This window comes from Geotrypetes seraphini, chromosome 5 (assembly GCF_902459505.1).
Source record: "Geotrypetes seraphini chromosome 5, aGeoSer1.1, whole genome shotgun sequence".
In the NCBI taxonomy this organism is placed as follows: Eukaryota; Metazoa; Chordata; class Amphibia; order Gymnophiona; family Dermophiidae; genus Geotrypetes; species Geotrypetes seraphini.
The window spans coordinates 48,173,017-48,195,246 of record NC_047088.1 but is presented as its reverse complement, the minus strand read 5'-3'; the positions used below and the strand labels follow the sequence as shown (position 1 = coordinate 48,195,246).

Below are 22,230 nucleotides of genomic sequence, written 5' to 3'. Positions count from 1 at the left end.
GAAACCTTTTGAGCATCGGGGCCTTTTGGAGCTACTCTAGTCAGTGAGAAGAGTAAGGCTATACTGATTGGCAAACCAAATATCTTTTGACATGGTCCATCTTAAGTGATGATCAGGAAAAGTTTACTCTGATGGGAACAAAAGGAATACAGTAGATGATTCATTGTTGATTCTCCTTGGCAGTACTCAGTAAGAAAACCCTGAAGTTAAACAACTGGTTTAGTAACTTTTCCATGCTGAAATCTTCAGTGCTGCCCTTATTTCATAATTGGGCCCAGCTTTTTGGCAAAAGAGAGTTGCTATAACTCCAGCAGAGTGTAGCTGGTGTAGCTACGGAAGGGCCTGAGTGGGTACAGATCCACACAATCCTGGTTCAGGTCCACCCAGCCTGGTGACCAATCAGGTGTTGCTTTTTAGGTGTCAGTTTTCTAACCAATCACAGCTGCACACGATCAGCTCAGCTGCCCCTGTTATTTGTATGTTGTTCTGTTTTTAACACTGTGCCCTCCTGCCTACCTTGCTTGCAGTACTTTGTCTCCAGATCTAGTTCCGGTGTGGATTCATTCTTCTTCAGTTGTTTCCCCAGCCCTGCCACCACATCATCTACACCAATATTTCCCAACCTTTCCACAGTCATGGATGGACCAGAAAATTGACTGAGAAATTCTTTGAGGATCAGGGAAATTGAAACAAAATCTGACAGATTTTGAGGTTTCCCTTCCCTACTCAACTCAGTTCAGCTCAGTATACTTAGGGTTACCATATTTTCATCAGAAAAAAGAGGACATGTGGCCCGCCCCATTATGCCACAGCCCCCCACCCCCACACAAATCTCATCTCCACTTCTTCCTGGCACTCGGGGCCATGTCTAGAAGTCTTCAGAGCATGTGCAGATGTGATGCAATGACATCACATGCACAGCTGCATGTGTTCATGCACATGATGTCATTGTTTCACATCTGCGTATGCTCGGAGGCCTGCAAAATCTGGACAAAATGCCGGGTTTGCAAATTCGATCTGGACACCTGGACAGTCCTCTAAAAAGAGGACATGTCTAGGTAAATCCAGATATCTGGTAATCCTAAGTATACCACTGTTATGGTAAACTGTCCTGAAAATGTATCGCTTTATTTTTATTTTTTTAAATTAGAATGGAAATAGCATGGCTACTATACCACTTTTTCCAGAATTAAAAAATAAAATTCTTTTTTTCTACCTTTGTTGTCTGGCCACTTAATTTTTCTAATCATGTTGGTTCCAGTCTCTGCTTTCCGCTTTCCTCTATTTTAACTCTCATGCCAGGGTTTCATGTCTATTTATCATTTTTCTCTCTCCACCTGTCTTCCTCACCTCCTTCACTGCATCAATCTCTCTCAGCAGTTTTCCATTTATTTATTTAATTTTCTATACCATTCTCTCAAGGGAGTTCAGAACGGTTTGAACCCACAACCTCAGGGTGCTGAGGCTGTAGTTTTAACCACTACACCACACTCTCTAGTTCTCCCTCTCTTCATACAGTTTTCAATTTCCATCTTTTTATTGTATCTACCTACAGCTTTCTACCTCATACCTGGGGTAATTACAAGACAAATTGAGACATAAGGAAAGGAAGGTGGAACTACAATCATTTATAGGAGAGAGGAGAAAGGGTAATACAAAGGGGAGGGGAGGCTATGCTCTTCCTTAGTAATCTTAAAGTTGCGGGAAGTCATTGAATTGATGGGACGGGAGGTCACAAGTTATATGTGTCCTTAAACATGAAGGTTTTTAAGTTCATTTTAAATTTATCAATGTTTTCCTCTTCTCTTAAAAGAGTGGGTAGGGAATTCCAGTGTTCAGGCACACTTACCAAAAAAAAATGCATATCCCTATTTCCCCACCCTTCTACCCAGTGTCTCCCCACTTTCTCTAACCGTTCATCCAGCATCGCCCTTATTTCTCTTCCCACCCTTCCATCTAGCATCTCTCCTCTTTCTATCTCCACCCTTCCATCCAGCATCTCCCCTCTTTCTCTTCGACCATTCTATCTAGCATCTCCCCTTTTTCTCTTCGACCATTCCATCTAGCATCTCCCCTCTTTCTCTTCGACTATTCCATCTAGTATCTCCCCTCTCTCTATCTCCACCCTTCCAGCATCCCTCCTCTTTCTCTTCTACCATTCCATTTAGCATCTCCCCTCTTTCTATCTCCACCCTTCCATCCAGCACCTCCCTGTTTTCTCCCCATGCTTCCATCCAGCGTCTCCTCTCTCTCTCTCTCTCCTTCCCTTTTTCTAGCAAGAGGAAGAATTGGGGTGGAGGAGAGGAAGGGAGAGATGATTGTTGTACATGAAAAAAATAAGACATCCCCCGAAAATAAGCCCTAATGTGTTTTTGGTCCCCAAATTAATATGACTGTCTTATTTTTGGGGAAACACAGTAGCAAGTGCATTTCTTAACTTGTGAATAACTTGTGATGGAATAATCAGATTTGTGAAAGCCAAACTTTCGTCCTCAAAGAACGTTTTATTTTATAGCCTTGCTCAGTCATATTAAAATCCTTGAGCAATGATTCATTTTAAAATAAAAGCATATTAATTATTGTTATACTATTGGGAAAGTGTCAAATAGTAAGTAATAGTTTTAATTAACTAGCCGTTAACAGTGCATAAAAATTATAGTTATGTTTCTACATATGTCTTATTAAATTTCACAAGTAATTTAATAGCATGGGCATAATAAATGCAAAATAGAAGTAAAAGCATGCAAATTCTTTCAGTATTCAGGATGTTCTCTTCACATTTCTCTTCAATTGTTTTCTCCCGTTGTGTTAAGCATATGCTAGTTTTGTGCCTAGAGAATTTTAGCAATGTGGGCGCTGGACAATTCAGTCCTTCAAATACTCCATCGCAAGTTGCAATTCTCTCGGGTAACCAAGGCCCCCTTTTATGAAGCTGCATTAGGCCTTTTTTTAATCGCCAGCCACAGCGGTATTAGCTCCGATGCTCATAGTAAATCTACGGTTTAGAAAAAAATTGTAGCTTATTTTGTTCTATATGGGAACTGCTAATATTGAAGATAGACACATTCAAATTAGCCTGTGGTAGGCCTTTTTATATGTAATGTAATGTAATGTAATTTATTTCTTATATACCGCTACATCCGTTAGGTTCTAAGCGGTTTTCAGAAAATATACATTAAAATTATAAGTAAGAAAGGTACTTAGAAGTTCCCTGACTGTCCCGAAGGCTCACAATCTAACTAAAGTACCTAGAGAGTAATAAAGTGCAAAGTAAGGAAAGAGAAAAAATGAAAAATAATCAATTTAACAAAATTGTGTGCTTTGAAAGATAGAAGAGAAGAGAGAAAGGAATAGATGCAGAAGGAGGAACCGTTGGAAAAAAGAATTCTGGAGAAATTTAAATGATAGAAATAGAAAAAAAAAAAACAAAAAAAAACCTTGACTTCAATCCACAGTTTCAGCTTCAATATATATTCTTCAAGCCTTTTGGAAACATCCATATTAGACCCAATTTGCTCTATGCCAAAGGAATTTTATGAGCGTGGGAGCTTTTACCACCGCAGCCGGCGATAAAAAAGCCTAACCCAGCTTCATAAAAGAGTGGGGGGGGGGGGAGTCATTTTGCAATTACAGATCCATGGATTATCCCCTCTTTTACAAAACCGTATTGCAGTTTTTAGCACAGGCTGCGGCAGTAGAGCTCTGATGCTCATAGGAATTCTATGAGCATTGGAGCAGCTACCATCACGGCAGGCGCTAAAAACCACGCTATGGTTTTATAAAAAGGGGGGGGGGAGATAATCCATGCAACTAAAGAATCTGATATAGAAGTTAAGTAATTTTTATTTTAATGATGGAACTCCAGGATTTTTTAAAAAATGCAAAAGTGTTATGTGCAAAATATACTGTACAATATGGTTATTATTCAAATGTAGGCTATAGAAGGAGCAGTTGATGCTAGTGATCCTGTTAGCTTCAAGGTGCAGGCATTTTAATTGAGCAAATTTTTGAAAATCTGATTAGGAAGATTGACTATATGGTTGCATCCTAAGTTTAGCACACTAAGGCTGGCTTTTAGCGTGGACTGGTGCGGTAAATGCTCCGATGCTCATGGAATTACTCTGAGTGTCGGAGCACTTACCTCACTGGCCCGTGCTAAAAATCCCCTAGTGCAGCTTGTTAAAAGAGGATGTACTTATGTTTAGTTGGCTGAAAACATTATTTTGAATAACCTAGATCTGGTTCTTTCCAAAGCTAAGCTCAGAGGGGTATTCAAGTGCAGATGTTTTCAAAAGGGCGCCCAAAAATCGGGTAGAGAAAATGGTTATTTTCAAAACTGCAAAACATTTTTTTTTAAAAAATTACCATTTCTAGACATATTTGCCCTTAGTGCATCTATCTTTTTTGACCATTTTCAAAAACAAACATGTCCAAATGAAAAAATGCACAGAACAAGCTATTGGAATGTAGTAGAGGCCAGCATTCTTACTAGACTGGCCACTTAGACAGCCCAGCAGAGCAGTGAGGAATCCTTAGGGGCACTGCAGTGAACTTCACATCAGAGAATGACATGGTGACAGACTTCATCATCGTTCCAATCCTCCCAGATAACCACAAGAAAACATCCCCATGTCATTCTTTAAAGACAGAAGAAAGAATCAGAGTGTGAATGGGCACTGCCACTGACCCTCAAGCCTTGCATTGAAGAATGCTGGTGTAGAAGGACTGAGGTTGAGATAGACACTAAAGAATGACAGTCTGGAATCCAGAGCAGATATTGTGATGTCATAATGCATCATTCCACCAATGCCTAAGAGCCAACCTCTTCAGTGATGTCACAATGGATTCATTATCCTAGACTTGGCTCACATAAGAATCAGAGTATGAATGGGCTCAGCCACTGACCTTTAAGCCTTGCATTGAAGAATGCTGGTGTAGAAGGACTGAGGTTGAGATAGACACTAAAGAATGACAAGAGATTGTTTCCTGCGAGGACAGGAACAGTAATGAATTTTGTCACCGTGTCATTCTCTACTTCACATAAAAGGTTCCAAACACACATCTCACCATAACCCCCTTATAGTGTATGGTGAACTCTCCAAAACCTACTGGACCTAGTTGTATACCACACCAATAGTTCTTATGCCTGCAGGTAGCACCTACATATGGGTACAGTGGATTTTGGAAGGCTCACACTCTCCACCACAAGTGTAGTAATTATAGTGGGATATGGGCCCGAGTCCCTATTTCTGTGGTTGACTACACCACCCATTAGGCTACACCAGAGATCTGCTTACTGGTTTAGTAGGACTGGCCATAACATCTCGATGAAGTTACAGGGAAATACTCTTAAAACCAATAGGAGGAAATTTTTTTTCACTCAGAGAATAGTTAAGCTCTGGAACGTGTTGCAAGAGGATGTAGTAAGAGCGGATAGTGTAGCTGGTTTTAAGAAAGATTTGGACAAGTTCCTGGAGGAAAAGTCCATAGTCTGTTGTTGAAAAAGACATGGGGGAAGCCACTGCTTGCCCTGTATTGGTAGCATGGAATATTGCTACATCTTGAGTTTTGGCCAGGTACTAGTGACCTGGATTGACCACCGTGAGAACAGGCTACTGGGCTTGATGGACCATTGGTCTGACCCAGTAAGGCTATTCTTATGTTCTATCTAGAAGTTTTGAAAATACCAAATTGTAAGGGTTTGGCAAGAAAACATCTATCTGCCCCTTTATGCCATTTTGTGGATGTTTATCTTTTTTGAAAATGAGCCCCATAGTGTTTATACATGCTTTAGAGAGTTTTTTTCCTATGGCTTTGATGTGATTATTTTCCAAAGATAATTTTGTGATATTGGGCAGTTTTTTTGAAAGCTTGTAAAATATAACGCATATTGTTGGAATTTAAGTTAAGAACAGAAAGTAGATGTGAAAATACCAGAGAGTGAATTTCAAAGATAGTACAGGAAGACAAATCCAAGGAGAGAAGATTTACATTACATTGGTGTCTTCTATCCCACCAATACCTTTCAATTCTAGGCGGTTTACCTCAAGAATGTACCTGAAAAATCCCAGGGAGATTACAAGGTTGCTAGATATACTATGCGTTGGGATCTGGGAAGGATCGGTACGGTTTGGTTAGATCATTTCAGTGGCGCACCTAGCATATGTGGCACCCGGGGCCCATCATTTTTTGACACCTTCCCCATCTGTACGAAAAACATGATTTTTAGTAACAAGTCACACGTGACACATGAGTACCTAGGAAAAGGCAGCATCTTACACTGTCTGACTGGCCTGGAACGTCGTCTCCGACGTCAGAATTGATGTCGGAAAGACTTCTTGTCGGCGGGGGGGAGGTAGGATTGTAGCGGCGTGGCTGGAGGAAAGGAAGGGAAGGAGGACCCGGACCTGGCCGGCTGTGCACCCCCCCCCCAAGCCATGCACCCGGGGCGGACTGCCCCCCCCTTGGTACGCCACTGGATCATTTGACAAATTTCTTGAATAGTATAGTTTTCAGTTCTTTCCTGAATATTTTGTAGTTGAGAGGGGAGAATCCTTAAAAGGTGTAAGCATGAAGGTTGATGATATTTGCTTTTTTATTATGATTTAACATTTTTAAGTTGTGCAGAACAATAAATGCTCCAGGATACAGGAAGGTCAGGCTATCCTGATCTAGATGAAGATTGTTAGGAAAAGGAACACGTCTGAGAGAGTGGAAAGATTGTCAAAGAAATTGCTGATGATGGTAATTCTATAGGAAGAGTTTCTAATCCAGTTTTGTTACAATGAGTGAGATATCTTGGACAGCACTACCTTGGCTCATGCAGAGGCATTCACATCTAGTCTTCCTGGCACCACCAGAGTAAACTCAAAAACAAGAAACAACATGGTTGATGTTTGTTTTTCTAATATTGATGAAATTAACTTGGGCAACTTAAATGGACTGCAGCCTATTAGGGCTAAGGATGTCAGTCTGAGATAAACCGCTTATGTGTCCTTGCTAAATGGTGCGGTGAAGGGTAAAGCTTGCCCTTCCTTTTTTAATTAGCCTGAGTTTGTTACAAACAAAAGGCTTATCGGATGATTTGTGTGCCTGATTTATATGCGTGTTGTAATAAGTATGACAGGTCCTTATATCTCATTGTTTTCTAACTATAAGATTAGCCCGAGAGCCTTAGAATAAGTTTAGGACCCTAGGACCAAAGATAAATCTGTACAGGTCTCAAGAAAGGAGAGGGGATTGTCATGCTCCGACAAACTCAGCACTCAGTGAGTAGGGGAAAGAGTAAAGGGGAAGACAATATCTTATCAGGGGAACCATGACCAGACACTAGAAAGGGAAAACAAAAATCTCTTCCCTGGTACAGAAATTTAATGAAACAAGCAGGCTTAGAGAGAAACTGCTGTGATCTTTGGGAGAGGGGCAGTTAAAGTGCAACCCCAGTGAGCAGATAGCTTTAATCTGGGAGAGAAAAGAATGGCCAAAAATCCATGGTGTTGGAACCATCGCCCTGTCATCCAATCAAGGAATCTAGGGTGGGGCTTTGGAAGTCTGAGCCATGGCCTATAAAAATAAATTCTGAGAGAGAGACACACAGTAGGAGGAGTGGACAGAAGGCATTCAGGGCTAGAGGTCTCTTAAACATCTGCACACAGAAGCAGGACTGGGGCTGAAATTCCTGGGAGGCAGAGAGTGTTCCTGAAGCGAAAGGATTCAAGAAGAGAGGGAGACATCTCTTGGAAATCATTTTAAGTATGGAGGTTGAGAACCTGCATTACGGTTGAGGCCTATTAAAACACTGCGCATTGGAGATAGCATTGCTATTCTTGAGGGAGTCGAGTCAAATAAAGCCAAGGGGGTGGGGCCTTCCCTTTGAGTCCTGCCTGAACCTAAGATGGTAAAAAGAAAAGGAAGATTCTGAAGTGAAATGAACTGTCTTCATTTTTGCTGCAAAAAAGCCATGTACCACAGATAATGTTTGTTTTGTATGAGGCTGTATTATCATTTTGCTTTAAACCTTTGAGTTGCTGCCAATTGGAGCTGTGTAAGAGAAAACAATAAAATAACTTTTGATGTGGTTAAATGGAAATCCTGGCTCATTTTACTCCTGTGGCTTGAACTTCAGGAGGCCTACATCTAAGCCCAATTGTAATAAATGGCAACAAGGATCATCAAAGCGTGTGTGTCTCTTGTCTCTCTCCCACCAATAACAACAATTGAACCTTTGAGATGTCCTTGGTGCCTAAAGTTTAGATACAACTATTTACACCAGGGGTGGGCAATCTCGGTCCTCAAAGGCCACAACCAACTCAAGTTTTCAGGACCGAGATTTCCCTAATGAATATCCCATCCCCGCAGGAACTCAATTTCCACGTCCCGTCCCCCTGAGTTTTGTCACTATCCCTGTCCCTGCCCCATTCCTGTAAGCTCTGCCTCAACCACACAAACTAAACTAAACTAAACCTTAAGTTTATATACCGCATCATCTCCACGGATATTGTGGAGCTCGGCACGGTTTACAAGAACTTAAAATATAGGAAGAGAAGGAAAAAAAAAGGTTTACATGAACTTATATATAGAAGAGAAGAGTAAGGGGGGATAGAATTACATTTTAGTGTTTTAGTGATTTTAAAGTGTTTGAGGCTTGTGCAGATGAGGATGGAACTTGCAGGAATGGGGCCAGGACAGGAAAAGAACTCGCGTGGACGGGATGGGAAAATGAGAACACAATAGCCTTTTTTTTGCTGCAGTAAGAAGCATGCATAGGTTCTTACCTCAGCTTAGTCAAAAGGCCCCATCAAATAAGTGTGGGTTTTAATTGACATTAATTGTTATCATAGCATGTTAACTATTAGATGTTTAACATGGCAATTAGCATGCACTAATGTGGAGATTCATATTAGGGAGCATGGTATGAAAAATATACTTTGCAGTTGACATGCTTTCAAGGCAGATATCTAATGAAATTAACTACATTATCAGAAATGTAGCTAACTTTTTTTTTTTTTTTTTTTTCAATTTTATTCATATTACTTTTCTGGAGTCTGTCATAGGGGAAAACACCCTCCAGCAATTCAAGACAAAGTTAGACAAGTTCCTGCTGAACAAGGACGTACGCTGATAGGGCTAGTCTCAGTTAGGGTGCTGGTCTTTCACCAGAGGGCCGCCATGTGAGCGGACTGCTGGGCATGATGGACCACTGGTCTGATCCAGCAGTGGCAATTCTTATGTTCATATATATATTCCAAAAAGAATATACAAGAAAAGCAGGAAACCAATAAACATAAAAATAATTGATCATAGATGCCACTATACATAAACTATAACCACAAGCCCACATAAGGGAGAACAACTGGAAATCATAAAGTAACCCCCCCAAGCTCCCCAAGAAATATCAACCTCAATTCTCAATCTCTAAACTCCCTATCTTCCTAGTAATACAGGCATAATTTTTCAACATGGAAGGGTGACAGTATGGCAACTTTCCTCTCCCCTCCCCCCTTTTATAAAGCTGTGTTCGGCTTTTTTATCGCTGGCCGTGGCGGTATTAGGTCCAACCCTCATAGGAATTCTATGAGCGTTGGAGTTTATACCTCCATAGGCAGTGATAAAAAAGCCTAACGCAGCATCATAAAAGGGGAGGGGGAGTTACTGGCAGCCTAGAATAAAAGAGTAAAAGCCCTGAACATCGACCCCTAAACCTGACCTAGCACTTCCTCTGAGAAGGTAGCAGTAATTTTCTTAAACTGGGAGTAATAAACAGTTTTGAGTTCAAAAAGTATGGCGTTAAAACTCATCTGAATAAGTAGGTCATATGTTTCCCTTGGGATTCTTTTCTTGGCAGGGTTCTTTCTAGTACTGAATTCATAGTGCCAAAAACTGTATTATTCATTTTGCAGAACCTGACCTTAAGTACTTTTCAGAACTGGTTTAAGGCTGTAGAAATGACTCAAACAATAAAAATGCATGCTAGTACACAATTTATTACTGTAAAACTGTCTACGCTCAATACTATTCAAGCCAAGTGTCATAAGTGGCAGATCTTCTGTGCTGTTATCCTCGAGTCAGTTTGCCATTAGCACTCAAGCATATTGCTCAACTCTCTTAAGGTGGATTAACAAAGTAAACGCAGGATATCAGCTGATCAAATGGATGCTGCAAATCTGTACTCACAGCCCTGTTTACTAACAGTAGTTTCCCATATTTTCAGGTCTAGGATCAAACCATTAACCCTAATTCTTGTGGACACCTAATGGAAAATTATCATCCCATTTGGAGCTATACCTAGCAGAGAAAATGTTAAATTATAAAAAATATATATAATCACCCTCAGATTGGTCTGAAGAAATGGAAAGCAGTGAGAGACAGAGAGGGGTATTAATCTACCTGAATTTTATCATTGCTTTATTACGCTACTACTACTACTTATCACTTATATAGCGCTGAAAGGCATACGCAGTGCTGTACTTTTTGACATTTATAGACAGTCCTTGCTCGGAAGAGCGTACAATCTAACTTGGACACACAGGCATGACATATAGGGTTGGGGATGCAGATCCCAAGGTGAGAGGAGTTAGGAGTCAAAAGCAGTCTCAAAGAGGTGGGCTTTTAACTGGGCCTTGAACACTGCCAGACACAAAACCCGCCATAGGGATTTGGGCAGCTTATTCCAAGCATATGGTGCAGCAAGGCAGAAGGGATGGAGTCTGGAGTTGGCAGTTGAAGAGAAGGGCAGAGATAGGAGGGACTTACCAGCTGAGCATAGCTCATGGGGGGGGGGGATCATAGGGGGAGATAAGTGAAGAGAGATAGTGAAGGTCAGCTGAGTGAGTGCATTTGAAAGTCAGTAAGAGAAGTTTGAGTTGTAGTCTGAAATGGATGGGAAGCCAATGAAGTGACTTTAGGAGAGGGGTAACTAAGTAAAACAGCTCTCCCAGAATATAAGTCGTGCAGCCTAATTCTGGACTGGAGGGGAGCGAGATGGCTAAGCGGAAGGTCTGAGAGTAGTGAATTGCAGTAGTCTAAGCGCGACGTGATGAGGGCTTGGATAAGTGTTTTGGTAGTGTGCTTAGAGAGGAAGGGTCGAATTTTGGTAATATTATAGAGGAAGACGCCGCAGATTTTAGCAATATGTTGCATCTGGGCAGTGAAGGAGAGAGAGGAATCAAAGATTATTATGCTATAGCTTGGTTTCCTAAAATAGAAGGTCATATGGAGTTCCCTCCTGTTTAAGGACTTTGAGAAGTCTAGCTAGGGTCATTCCATTGAATGTTTGTGAGGAAGGCAATTCTCACATTCTTTAGCTTATGTACTGAATCCCAGCAACCTGTAAGCTCCTTAGAAAGCTATACAAAGTAATAGTACTAGTAATAGTAATAGTTCTTCTTCATCCAGAGAGTGGTAGAAAGCTGGAATGCTCTTCTGGAGGCTGTTATAGGGGAAAACACCCTCCAGGGATTCAAGACAAAGTTAGATAAGTTCCTGCTGAACAAGAACATGCACTGCTAGGGCTAGTCTCGGTTAGGGTGCTGGTCTTTGACCAGAGGGCCACCACGTGAGCGGACTGCTGGGCATGATGGACCACTGGTCTGACCCAGCAGTGGCAATTCTTATGTTCTTATGAGTGGCAGGAGGGAGTTGGCCGCGACCGCGTTAAAGGAAACATTAAGTTTTGAGAATCTAGGCCTTAATCCTCCAATGCCCCTGGACAGCCTGCCTGGACAGATAGGGAAAAATGCTTGAGTACCTGAATATAAACTGCTTAGACAACCTCTGCGTTTTTTTGCTCCTTCAGCTTGTCTGTGGTGTTCTTTGCTCACATGTGTAAAGACAATGGACTGTTTTCAGTCCAATTCTTTATATGTGAGGTTGCAAACCATTGGACCCCTGAGGAAGGCGTGTTCGCCGAAACACAGACCGTGTAGGGTCCGGTTGGATTTTTATCACAGTATTTTTTATCATTGTACTTTTGAAATTTAATTTTCATGTTTTTATATGTCAGTGTATAATAAATTTTCTCCAGAACATCTGTATCCACAATTTTTTGTTTTTGTTTTCAGCAAATGGTATAGAAAATGCTGAGGACAGAAGCACAGGAGTTTTCAGATCATCTCATGTGTCACAGTGATGTTACATGCCAATCAACAAGGCTAAGAACATGACCAATATGACTGTATTTGTGGGTTCAGAGTAGGGCTGCATTTCGATCATGGTGAATAAAATTCAATGATTTAAAAAAAAAAAAAAAATCAGATTTTTTATTTAAATTGGATTTTTAAAAAAAAATTTTCATAAAAGTATTTTATTTATCTAAAAATAGCTTTCTGTTAAAGATACTTTATAGACCAAAAGTTAATCATCATGAAATAAAGGTTAGTTTTTAATTATATAGTATGAGGCTGTATATAAATGCAATGTTTAACATTTTTGGTAAATTAATTCCATTAATCCATTCATAATGTTACAGGCAATTTTACTGTCTTGAAAATGTTATTACAAATGTTTGGTTTTGCATTTCTGAAAACTGAATTTGCATCTGCAGAGATAACATGCTGCTGCTTCTTCACAGCAAAAAAATCTTTCTGTAGATAATCATGCGTTAAATCAAGTCTTTTTAACTAGTGATTTAAATCAAATTCACCCTGATTTTGGTTAAAATTTTAATTGCAATTAATCAAGCAATTAAAAGCTTTCCCCCACTGCAGCTCCTTCTGACTCTGGGCAACTCATATAACGATAGCAGCAATAGGGTAAAAACAAAACAAAAACATACCTTTATTCACATGATTAATTGCAATTACAAATTTTAATTAAAATACAGCCCTAGGAAAATTAAAGAACAAAAAAGTAACGACCCAACAAAATAGATTAGCCTTAGATCATCTCAAGATAAAAAAAAGTACTAAATACAAATTGAAACATTGCAAATTAACCCTCCCCCCCCCCTTTTTACGAAGCCATGTTAGGCTTTTTTATTACTGGCCGCAGGAATAAAAGCTCCGACGCTCATAAAATTCCTATGAGAGTCGGAGTTAATACCATCACGGCCAGCGATAAAAAGCCTAACATGGCTTCATAAAAGGGGACCTTCAGAATCCAACAGAACATGCAGAATAACTATAAAAGCCTTACAGTTTTCTCCTCCTACTTCAGTTTAGAGTATGGTTAGACTGACTTATAACTGAAAGCATTTTGCATGGCCACTTGGTTGCTGCACAGGGAGAAAAAATAAAGGGGCTTGCGTTTTGTTTTGTTTTGTTTTGGTAAGTATTCTTCACTTGTATCGGCTTAGAAGAGATCAGTGTACTAAAGGTAATTATAGTTGCAAAGGAGTTTGTGGAATTTAATATACTGTGCTGTGGAATATTCCATATGATGCAACATTTCAAAATGTTCTAGCAGATTGTCCTGAGGCACACTTGAGTTTTAAAGCCTGCCAAATGACATATGTAATCCAGATGTAGGAGGGATTCCTGGAACTAGTACCCTCTACCACAAAGCACAAGAAAAACTCATACACATACTCCTTAAAAATAATACAGCTCTTTTTTTTGTTAATGTAGGCCTGGATTAGAGTGGATGGTCCAATGGATCATTGCAGGAACACAAAGGGCACCTTTTACTAAGCTACGATAGTGTTTTCAGCGAGCGCAGAATTGCCGTACGCGTTAAACCCGCGCTATGCGGCTAAAACTAATGCCAGCTCAATGCTGGCGTTAGCATCTAGCGCGCGCTAAATCTGCTATCGCAGCTTAGTGAAAGGAGCCCCAAAACTTTTTCCTATATACTCTCATTCATATCCAGCCCTGGATAGCACAAAAGAAAAGCCATTTGGCATCTGTAACTCATCTAGATGTAGGAAGTTTGATCTCAGAACAGAAGTCCACCACTGAAATTGCCAACCTTGTGCATGGACTCGGTAAAAGTGGGTTTTAATTGAATTATGTGGTAAAATCAATTGCCTTTCTATCCTCTAGGGCAGGGTAAGGACAAAGTAGTGAAGGTCCCAGAGCTTCTGTCTGTTTTACTTGCCGAGTGTTAGTGGATGATGTTTCTGGTAATGTCAATTCAGCATCTCTTAAAAATAAATAAAAATTATGTGGTAAATATTGTGGTAAATTATGTGGTAAATAAAAATTATGTGGTAAAATCAATTACCTTTCTGTCCTCTAGGGCAGGTTAAGGACAAAGTGAAGGTCCCAGAGCTTCTGTCTGTTTTATTTGCCGAGTGTTAGTGGATGATGTTTCTGGTAATGACAATTCAGCATCTCTTAAAAATAAATAAAAATTCAAAAGTAAGATTCTTTAAAATTTTAGAATTAGGACCATGACCCAAATTTTGACTATATATGCCCAGGGCAGGATTAACCAATAGGCCAAGTAGGTACGTGCCTAGGGCCCGAAATGGTTAGGGAGGCCCAATGAAGGAGTGCATCAACATTGTTTTTTCCAAACGTCGATGGACCCCTCCAGCTTCGATCGGCAATGCGAGCTCCACCCCATCGACGGAAAGTAAGACAAACAAGAAACGCAGGTAAGAAAGGCAACGGGAACTATAATTGTGCAAGCGGTGCTGTTTGCCCAAAGCTTCCCTCTGACGCAGCTTCCTGTTTCCGCCTGGGCGTATGGTGGGGTGGGGCGGGGCAGGGGGGCCCAATGTACTTGTGTGCCTAGGGTCCCTCGACGAATTAATCCTGTCCTGTATATGCCCTCAGAATAGTTAGAGTTACTAGATTTTCGTGAATGAAAATCTGGACTCATGGCCCCGCCCCATTCCGCCCCCCAACCCTGCCTCCCTCAACCTGGTCGCTTGTCAGCAGGGCATCTGCGCATGCGCCGGTGTGACACGATGATGTGGCACGCATGCGCGTGACATCACTGCGTTGCATCCGTGCACACGCAGATGTCATCCCGAAGTCACTGCTAGCTGGAAAATTTTTCAAAGCCCGGACAAAGTGCCGGGTTTTGAAAAGCCATCTGGACCCCCAGAAATGTGACACCCTACTATCGGCAGCTGCACTGGCTACCAACGGAAGCCCGAGTAAGGTTTAAATTTGCCTGCCTCTGCTTCAAAGTACTATAAGGCCTGACCCCCAAGTACATAACGGACCTTTTTGCATTTTCTAATAACAAACTCAAGAGAAACACACCCCCAAAACTCATTTCCCCTCCAGTTAGAGGCTGCAAAATGAAAAAACACCACGAACACCTTCTCTCTCACCAAGCAGTCCTATGGGGCAAAGACCTAGACCAACTGCTTTCGCCCACTACATACGGGGAATTCAGGAAACGCCTAAAAACATACCTGTTCCAGAAATACCTAAACAATTGACCTGCTCTCCCTCTCCCTCCCCCCTCCCTATTCCACCTGAACCCATTACAGCACTGTTATAAATAAAATCTGTTATCTTCATCTTATCGTAACTTTACGTTGCTATTTATCCCCAACAGGTCCTGTCGGACATTACCTACATATTACATTTTCGCTCAGCAAATTGTATTTCTATACTATTGCCTCCTGAGGTCTCTGATCTCTGTATTTCCTCTGAATATCTACTTATTGTATTTCGCTGAATGTCCAGCACTCTTGATTGTAAACCGCCTAGAAGTCGCAAGATTGTGGCGGTATAGAAGAAGAAGAAGAATAAATGTCCTCGAAAAGGAGGGCATATCCGGGAAAATCTGGATACCTGGTAACCCTAAGAATAGTGAGAAAGACGAATCATCAAATTACTGTCTGACATTCAAAGCAATTTAGATGGCCTGAAGATGCTCCTGACTGTTTTAAATCTCCTGTCTGGGGCCAACCTCGAATATTCAATGGCACTTACCTAGTTAGTGCCGCTGAATATCGATAGGCCTGAATTCTGTAAACGGCACCGTTATTGGCATCTGCCTTAAAAATGGCCAATTGCAAGTCAGTCACGCGACGGCACTGTTTATAGAATCATGGCTACGTGAAAGGTGGGCACTGGAAATGTGGGCCAGGGTTTTCAAGGCCTACATTTCCAATGCCAACCTTTCACAAGAGTTATGCCTACAGAGGCACCTTATGGTGCCTAAGGGCATTTCAAGTGTTAGCCATGCCTACAGCGGTGTTAGGTGTCATAGACGCCTCCATAGGTGGAATAATGGTGGCCTTTTAGGAGGCACCAATAGGCGTCTCCATTTTTTAAAATTGAATTTTTAATTGGCATAGCCAATTAGTGTGCCATTTAAACCAATTAAACTCAATTAAGTTAGGCAGTGGTAGGGCACCTACCGCTGCCTAACTATGGGTGCCATTTTTAGACTTGGGTCCTTAGGTCCATATTCTCTAAACGCCGCCTTAACTCAGACTCTGGTAGGCACTTAAATTAAGTGACCCCCCCCCCACACACCATTTAAAATGCTACTTAAAACCATTTTCAAGGCACCTACAAAACGGTGCTAGAATCACACTGCTGGAGGCACCTATTGGTGCTTAACGCCACCATAGGCATGGCTAATGCTGGAAGTGGCATTAAGCCCCAGTAGGCGCCTCTGGAGCTGTAGTTCATGGGCCTGATTCTGTATAGGACACCAGTAACGGCAGACGCCTAAGAAGCGACCACCGATCACATGTCAATCATACACCGGCATCCCATGCAGAATTGCGCCTACACTTCCAACAGACACTTGAAATGTATGCCAGAATTATGCAGGCCTACATTTAAGGCATCTGTTTCCCATCCAAGGGGATGTATACTGATGCTTAAGCCCACCCAAGGCTGCTTATGGATGAGGCCACACCCGCGCCCCACTTTGGGTGCGCTTAAGCATCGCCATGCGTCTCTGTAGACACGTTCCGGAGGCCTACAATGTGGACGTCCTGCCTCGGGAAGGTTTTGTTTTAAAACGTGCGTCCCGATTGGCTGCCGGATGGTGGCAGGACGTCTCCTGCCACCTGCCATCGAGAGGTGCGTTTTCGAGAATCAGGCCCTAAGGGCTCACATTCTAACCATGCATGCAACAATGTAACCTGTACTAACCAATTAGTGCGGAACAAGCCTACTCTCCTCCCCCAGACCTGTCCCCAGTGCTCAAAAATAAATTTTATATTTTAGGGCTTGGGTTGCACACATCAATCTGACAACTACCACAGGACACCTGAGCACATCTCATGCTAAGACATTTTTAGCTATGGTTAGCACGCATTAGTGCTTATTGCAACTTAGTAAAAGGACCCCATATTATGGGAGGAGGGATATTTCTAAATGAATATTTTTCTGCTAGATGAGGCTTGCCAAGGTTTTGTCATTCCTCTGCTGGAGTTATGTAAGCTAAAGGCTCCCAGTGGAATAAACACAGTGTTCTGTATAAGACAGAAACCAGCATGTGAGGAGCTTTTCCAGGCTGGGCGCAGCACAGTGCAGGTCAATTCTTCAGCTCTTTTCCATGTTCAAGTCTACATTAGTTGAGGTAAGTTCTTTGCTTAACAGGTTACTCTCAGGCATTACATATTCCAATATATTGTGGTTTCTATGAAAACATTTATTGCTAGTGGGTCAACGAAAAGGTCAGGATAGAGTTTAACATTTGCGTGAAGATACCAGATCAAAGATTTAAATCAGTAGTAATCTTCATCATGTTCTTTATTTGGATGGGAGGGGGGGGGGGAATGAGGGTAACATATGTATGGTCAAGAGAAAGGAGACAGAGAAAAGAATCCAGGAAAAAAAGTCCTAGTGATAACTTAAAATCTTTTCAAATCGAAAGACCATACAATTTTTTTTTTTTAAATAGATAACTTACATTAGATGAAACTATTCAGGTGTGCTTTTCTATATACGAGGGTTCTTCAAAAAGTTTGGAGGATCCTGGGAAAAATGTATTGCAAAACTGGGTGATTATGTGGAAAAGTGATGTAATTTGCTTTTGAGATATTTAATAGCATTTAAAAAAAATAAAAGTGTACATCTAGCGAGGTGTTCCAGTCTCTGTGCATCCAGACCACGAAATGGAGACGTGTCTTGGGCAGACTTTGGTCGGTCTCAAGAGCAGATTAGACATTGACCTCTTGCAGTGATAATCAAACATTTTGCAAGACATCCTGGATGGAACTTATACATTTGGAACTAGACCTGTTTTAGAAGGGTCTAAGTGTCATTAAAGGTGCTCAAACTGACCAGATGACCACTGCATGCATCAAAGTAAGACCCCCCCCCCCATACTTCCTCAGTGCTCACTGACCCCTTCCACCACACAAAAATCAGAACAAAACAGAAGCATTTGGTATGGGGAAGCCTAGTAGAGCTGCACACAGGTGTCTTAAGTAGGCTGGTGGGTGGGCTAGTGAACAATAGAGAGGAGGACCCAGGCCCATAAGATACTCTAACCACTACATTCATGATAGAATGTGTAAGCCCACCCAAAACCTACTATACTGCCATATAGGTGTCACCTGCAGCCATAAGTGCTATTGGGGTGGTACACAGGAAGTATATTAGGTTGGGGGGGGCTCTCCCTAAATTAAAAAGGGGTTATGGTGAGATATACAGCTGACACCCTTTATGTGAAGTTCACAGCAGTGTTCTCTAAGGTGTCCCTTTGCTGTGTCGGGATCTCTATGTGGCCAGTCCATTACTATGCTGGCCCCACCCACATCCAAATGGTCAGGATTAGGACGTTTTTAACATGGACGTTTTTCTGATCAAAATTAGGGTATGAAGTTAGACGTCGCAGTGGCCAAGAAGTCTGAGTAGATTATTTTCAAAAAATATATATGGACATCCAGCAGTTTGCCATTCTAAAATGGCCATTTTGTTCCTCCAACTTTGGACGTTCAGCTAGAAATGTCCAAGCTGGACTTAGATTTTTTTTTATTTTTCGAAAATGCCCCTCTGTGTGTAGAAAGTTGTGCATATAAATTCTAATTAATGCCAATTAGTGCTGATAATTGCTTGTTCGTGGCTAATTATTATCACCGATTGGCTCATTAAACAATTAAGTTGTGCATGCATTTGCAACTTTACTTGGTATATATAGAATCCAGGGGAATATGTGATTCACGTAGACTTATCATGCGTTAGTAAAGACTTCTATATACATATTTTATATACATATGTGTCATATATATCTATATATGTCTGTCTACTTAGATGTAAATATATATTTGTTCATAATGTGATCTAAAATTGGATGCAATTGTCATTTTTAGGAAAGGAAAATGATGGAGAGATCAAAACCACTGGGATATCTAAGAATTCATTTGTTCGGCTCCTAACCATGTACAACAAGAGTTATTCTTTTCTCCCCATTATGGAAGAAACCTTTCAGGATCCGTCTTCCACATCTGCAAACATCTCACCTGAGCAAACATCCTCTGCTTGCCAGAATACCTCATCAGATTACCAATCCGAGTTTATCCCGGCACTCTGTGGGATTATTTTTATAGTTGGCTTTATTGGCAATGGTTTGGTAATAACAGTACTTTGTCTCCATAACGGTCGAAAAACAGTTGCCAATATTTACATGCTTAATTTGGCTATAGCTGACTTCTTGTTTCTAGCAACTCTTCCCCTTTGGGCAACCTATTATGCTTTTGGTTTCAGCTGGCTCTTTGGACTGATGATGTGCAAGATTTCCAGTTCACTCTTATGTGTGAACTTGTTTGCCAGCATATTTTTTATCACCTGTATGAGCATGGACAGGTACTCGGCCATTGTTCACCCTTTCCAGTCTCAAAGGAGAACAGTGCAACAAGCTTGTTTTATAGCATTCGCTGTTTGGGGATTTGCTTCCTTGTTCTCTTTACCCACTCTCTATTTCCGTGACTTACAACATATTGAAAGCCTTGGAGTCGATGCTTGCGTTATGGCTTTTCCCCGTGAGCACTATTCAAAATGGTGTGCTGGAATGGCCTTGCTTAAGAATGTCTTTGGATTCCTCATGCCTCTAATTGTGCTAGTCTACTGCTATCTTGGGATAGGACTACATTTGTGGAAATCTCAGGGACCTTGGCCAACGAAGCTGAAGAGAGACAAAAGTCTGAAAATGGTTGCAGCAGTTGTTTTGGCATTCATAATATGCTGGCTGCCATTCCACATTCTAACCTTTCTGGATGCCCTGACGTGGCTGAACGTTGTTAATGATTGCAAGGTTACGACGGTCATTGATGCTTTAATGCCATTTGTCTTTTGCATAGGGTTTGCTAACAGCTGTGTTAATCCTTTGTTGTACTGCTTTGTTGGAAACCAGTTCAGAGAGAAACTCAAGCATTTATTTAAACTTATTCCTGCTCACTTTATCAGCAACAGACTAAGTTCCTCTTCAAGAAAGGAAAGCGACCCCAGAGAAACCATTAGAGTTGGCGGCCCTGAAGAGGGAAGGGCGAAACTGATAAAAGAATATTGTTTCCGGATGCAGAAAAAATAACTTTGTTTTATGTACCAACTGATTAAAATTTACTTCAGATTGTTCCTTCTTAATTTATCTTTTACATATTTTCTGGCACTACAGTGTATGAAGAAAGAAGCAAGTATAAACTATAAATATTCTTAAAAGATTTACCTATCAAGTGTTGTTGCTTTGCTTAACAGAATTGCATGTGTGATGAAACAGACAAATGCATTTAGAACACTGCAGGGCCTAGTTAACAGCCAAAGTTAACCTCCAGGAGCTGCTAAACTGCCATGATAAATGTTGGCGGAGTTTCTAAGATTTTAGGAGAATCCACCATGCCATTAAGGTAGGCAGTGGTCGTTACTCTGCATTAACAGCATGCTGCGAACATGGAATGTTGCTACCCATGCCTCTGGGAGTCTGCAGGTATATTAGGTAAATGTTCTGTGTCATCTCTTATATTAGCAATTAAAGCACATTGACTGGTGTGATTGGTGTGGTGTGTGGGGGGGTTTGGATGAGTGAGAGCTGGTTGGTTTGGGTGACTGCTTGGGGAGATTTTGGTCTATATCCTAAAAGGAGGATTGCAATGGGACTGTAGATCAGACTGACACTGTTTCTTTATTGGTGATATCTGACTTCAATGGTGAGCGTTAGCTCTACCACGGTTTCTGTAGACCTGTTTTATTTTATACCTGGTTGTATAGTCATTGTTACAATTTTCAATAAAAATTATATATATTAAAAAAGAAAACAACACCACCTACATTAACTGGAAGGCATACGATCCACCCCTTTACATCTACTATATATCCTCAAATATAAACCTAGATTTTTGGGCCAAGAAAAGGCCCCAAAAATGGGGGGGTCTTGGTTTATATTTGAGTCTTTTCCCTCTCAAACCCATCGCAGGACTCTCCCCGGGCCTATCTTAAGCCCTGCTGGTCCAATGGTGAGCCGGAGCAAGAGCAATCCGCCTATGTTCCTGCCCTGTACTGTCTCGCTACTCAAAATGGCTGACATGAGTTCCCACAGTGGTTGCTATGTTTATTTACTGCCTTTTCATGAAGAAATGCATCCAAAGCATTGAATAGTAATCAAGTACTCAAGTATCTGTTCCTGCAGGCTCACAATCCAACTGTAGTACCTGGGGCAGTGGAGGGATTAAGTGACTGTCTCAGAATCACAAGGAGCAGGCTGGACTGAACTCACAACCTCAGGGTGCTGAGGCAGTAGCTCTAATCACTAGGCCACTCACTCCCACAGTAACCTTGCAAGAGTGATGTAAGTTCAGTTTATATTCGAGTCAACCTCCTTTTCCCATTTTTTTGGAGAAAAAAGATTACTTCAGTTTATATTTGTATGGGCTTATATTCTAGTAAATAAGGTAACATGAATTTCTATGTTATGAATTTAACATGGCAGTTAATGTGTGGTAATTGTTAACACAGCACAACATAGTTCAACTGCTTTAAAATCTGCACTTAACACCAACCATGGTCCAGTGAAAAGGCCCCACATGCATTTTCTAGTAATTCCACTGTGTTTATTGCAGTGTTTATGTAATCCCCTAGAATTTGTTTTTTTATTTTGCTCTTTTTTCAGCAATTGCTTTGGGTTTCAATGAAAACTTTTACATACTTGGGCCTAGATTCACCAAGGGCACGGATCGGATCTGATTCGTGAGGGATCCGATCCGTGTCTGGGGGGCTGATTCACGAATTGCCTTCATACAAATGAGGGCGATTGTAATCATACCCCCCAATTGCCTGCCCAGATCGCTCTATAGTGATCCCAACGCATGCGCAGACCACCTGTAGATGATCTATGCATGTGCTGGCCCTCCGTGCCTGGCAGAGCTAAATTTTA

The 22,230-nt window shown here is 41.3% G+C and overlaps 1 protein-coding gene and 1 pseudogene across 1 annotated transcript; one reads left to right on the top strand and one right to left on the bottom strand.

Annotated features, from left to right (window-relative positions):
• Window positions 1-299: 299 nt before the first annotated feature.
• Window positions 300-16,538, bottom strand: LOC117360293 (annotated as a pseudogene).
• Window positions 16,539-17,320: 782 nt separating this feature from the next.
• On the top strand, window positions 17,321-20,435 carry AGTR2 (angiotensin II receptor type 2). Its single transcript, XM_033945985.1, has 2 exons — window positions 17,321-17,439; window positions 19,178-20,435. Exon 2 carries the CDS (start codon window positions 19,246-19,248, stop codon window positions 20,392-20,394), a length of 1,149 nt encoding a protein of 382 aa, XP_033801876.1. The 5' UTR covers window positions 17,321-17,439; window positions 19,178-19,245; the 3' UTR covers window positions 20,395-20,435.
• Window positions 20,436-22,230: the final 1,795 nt, after the last annotated feature.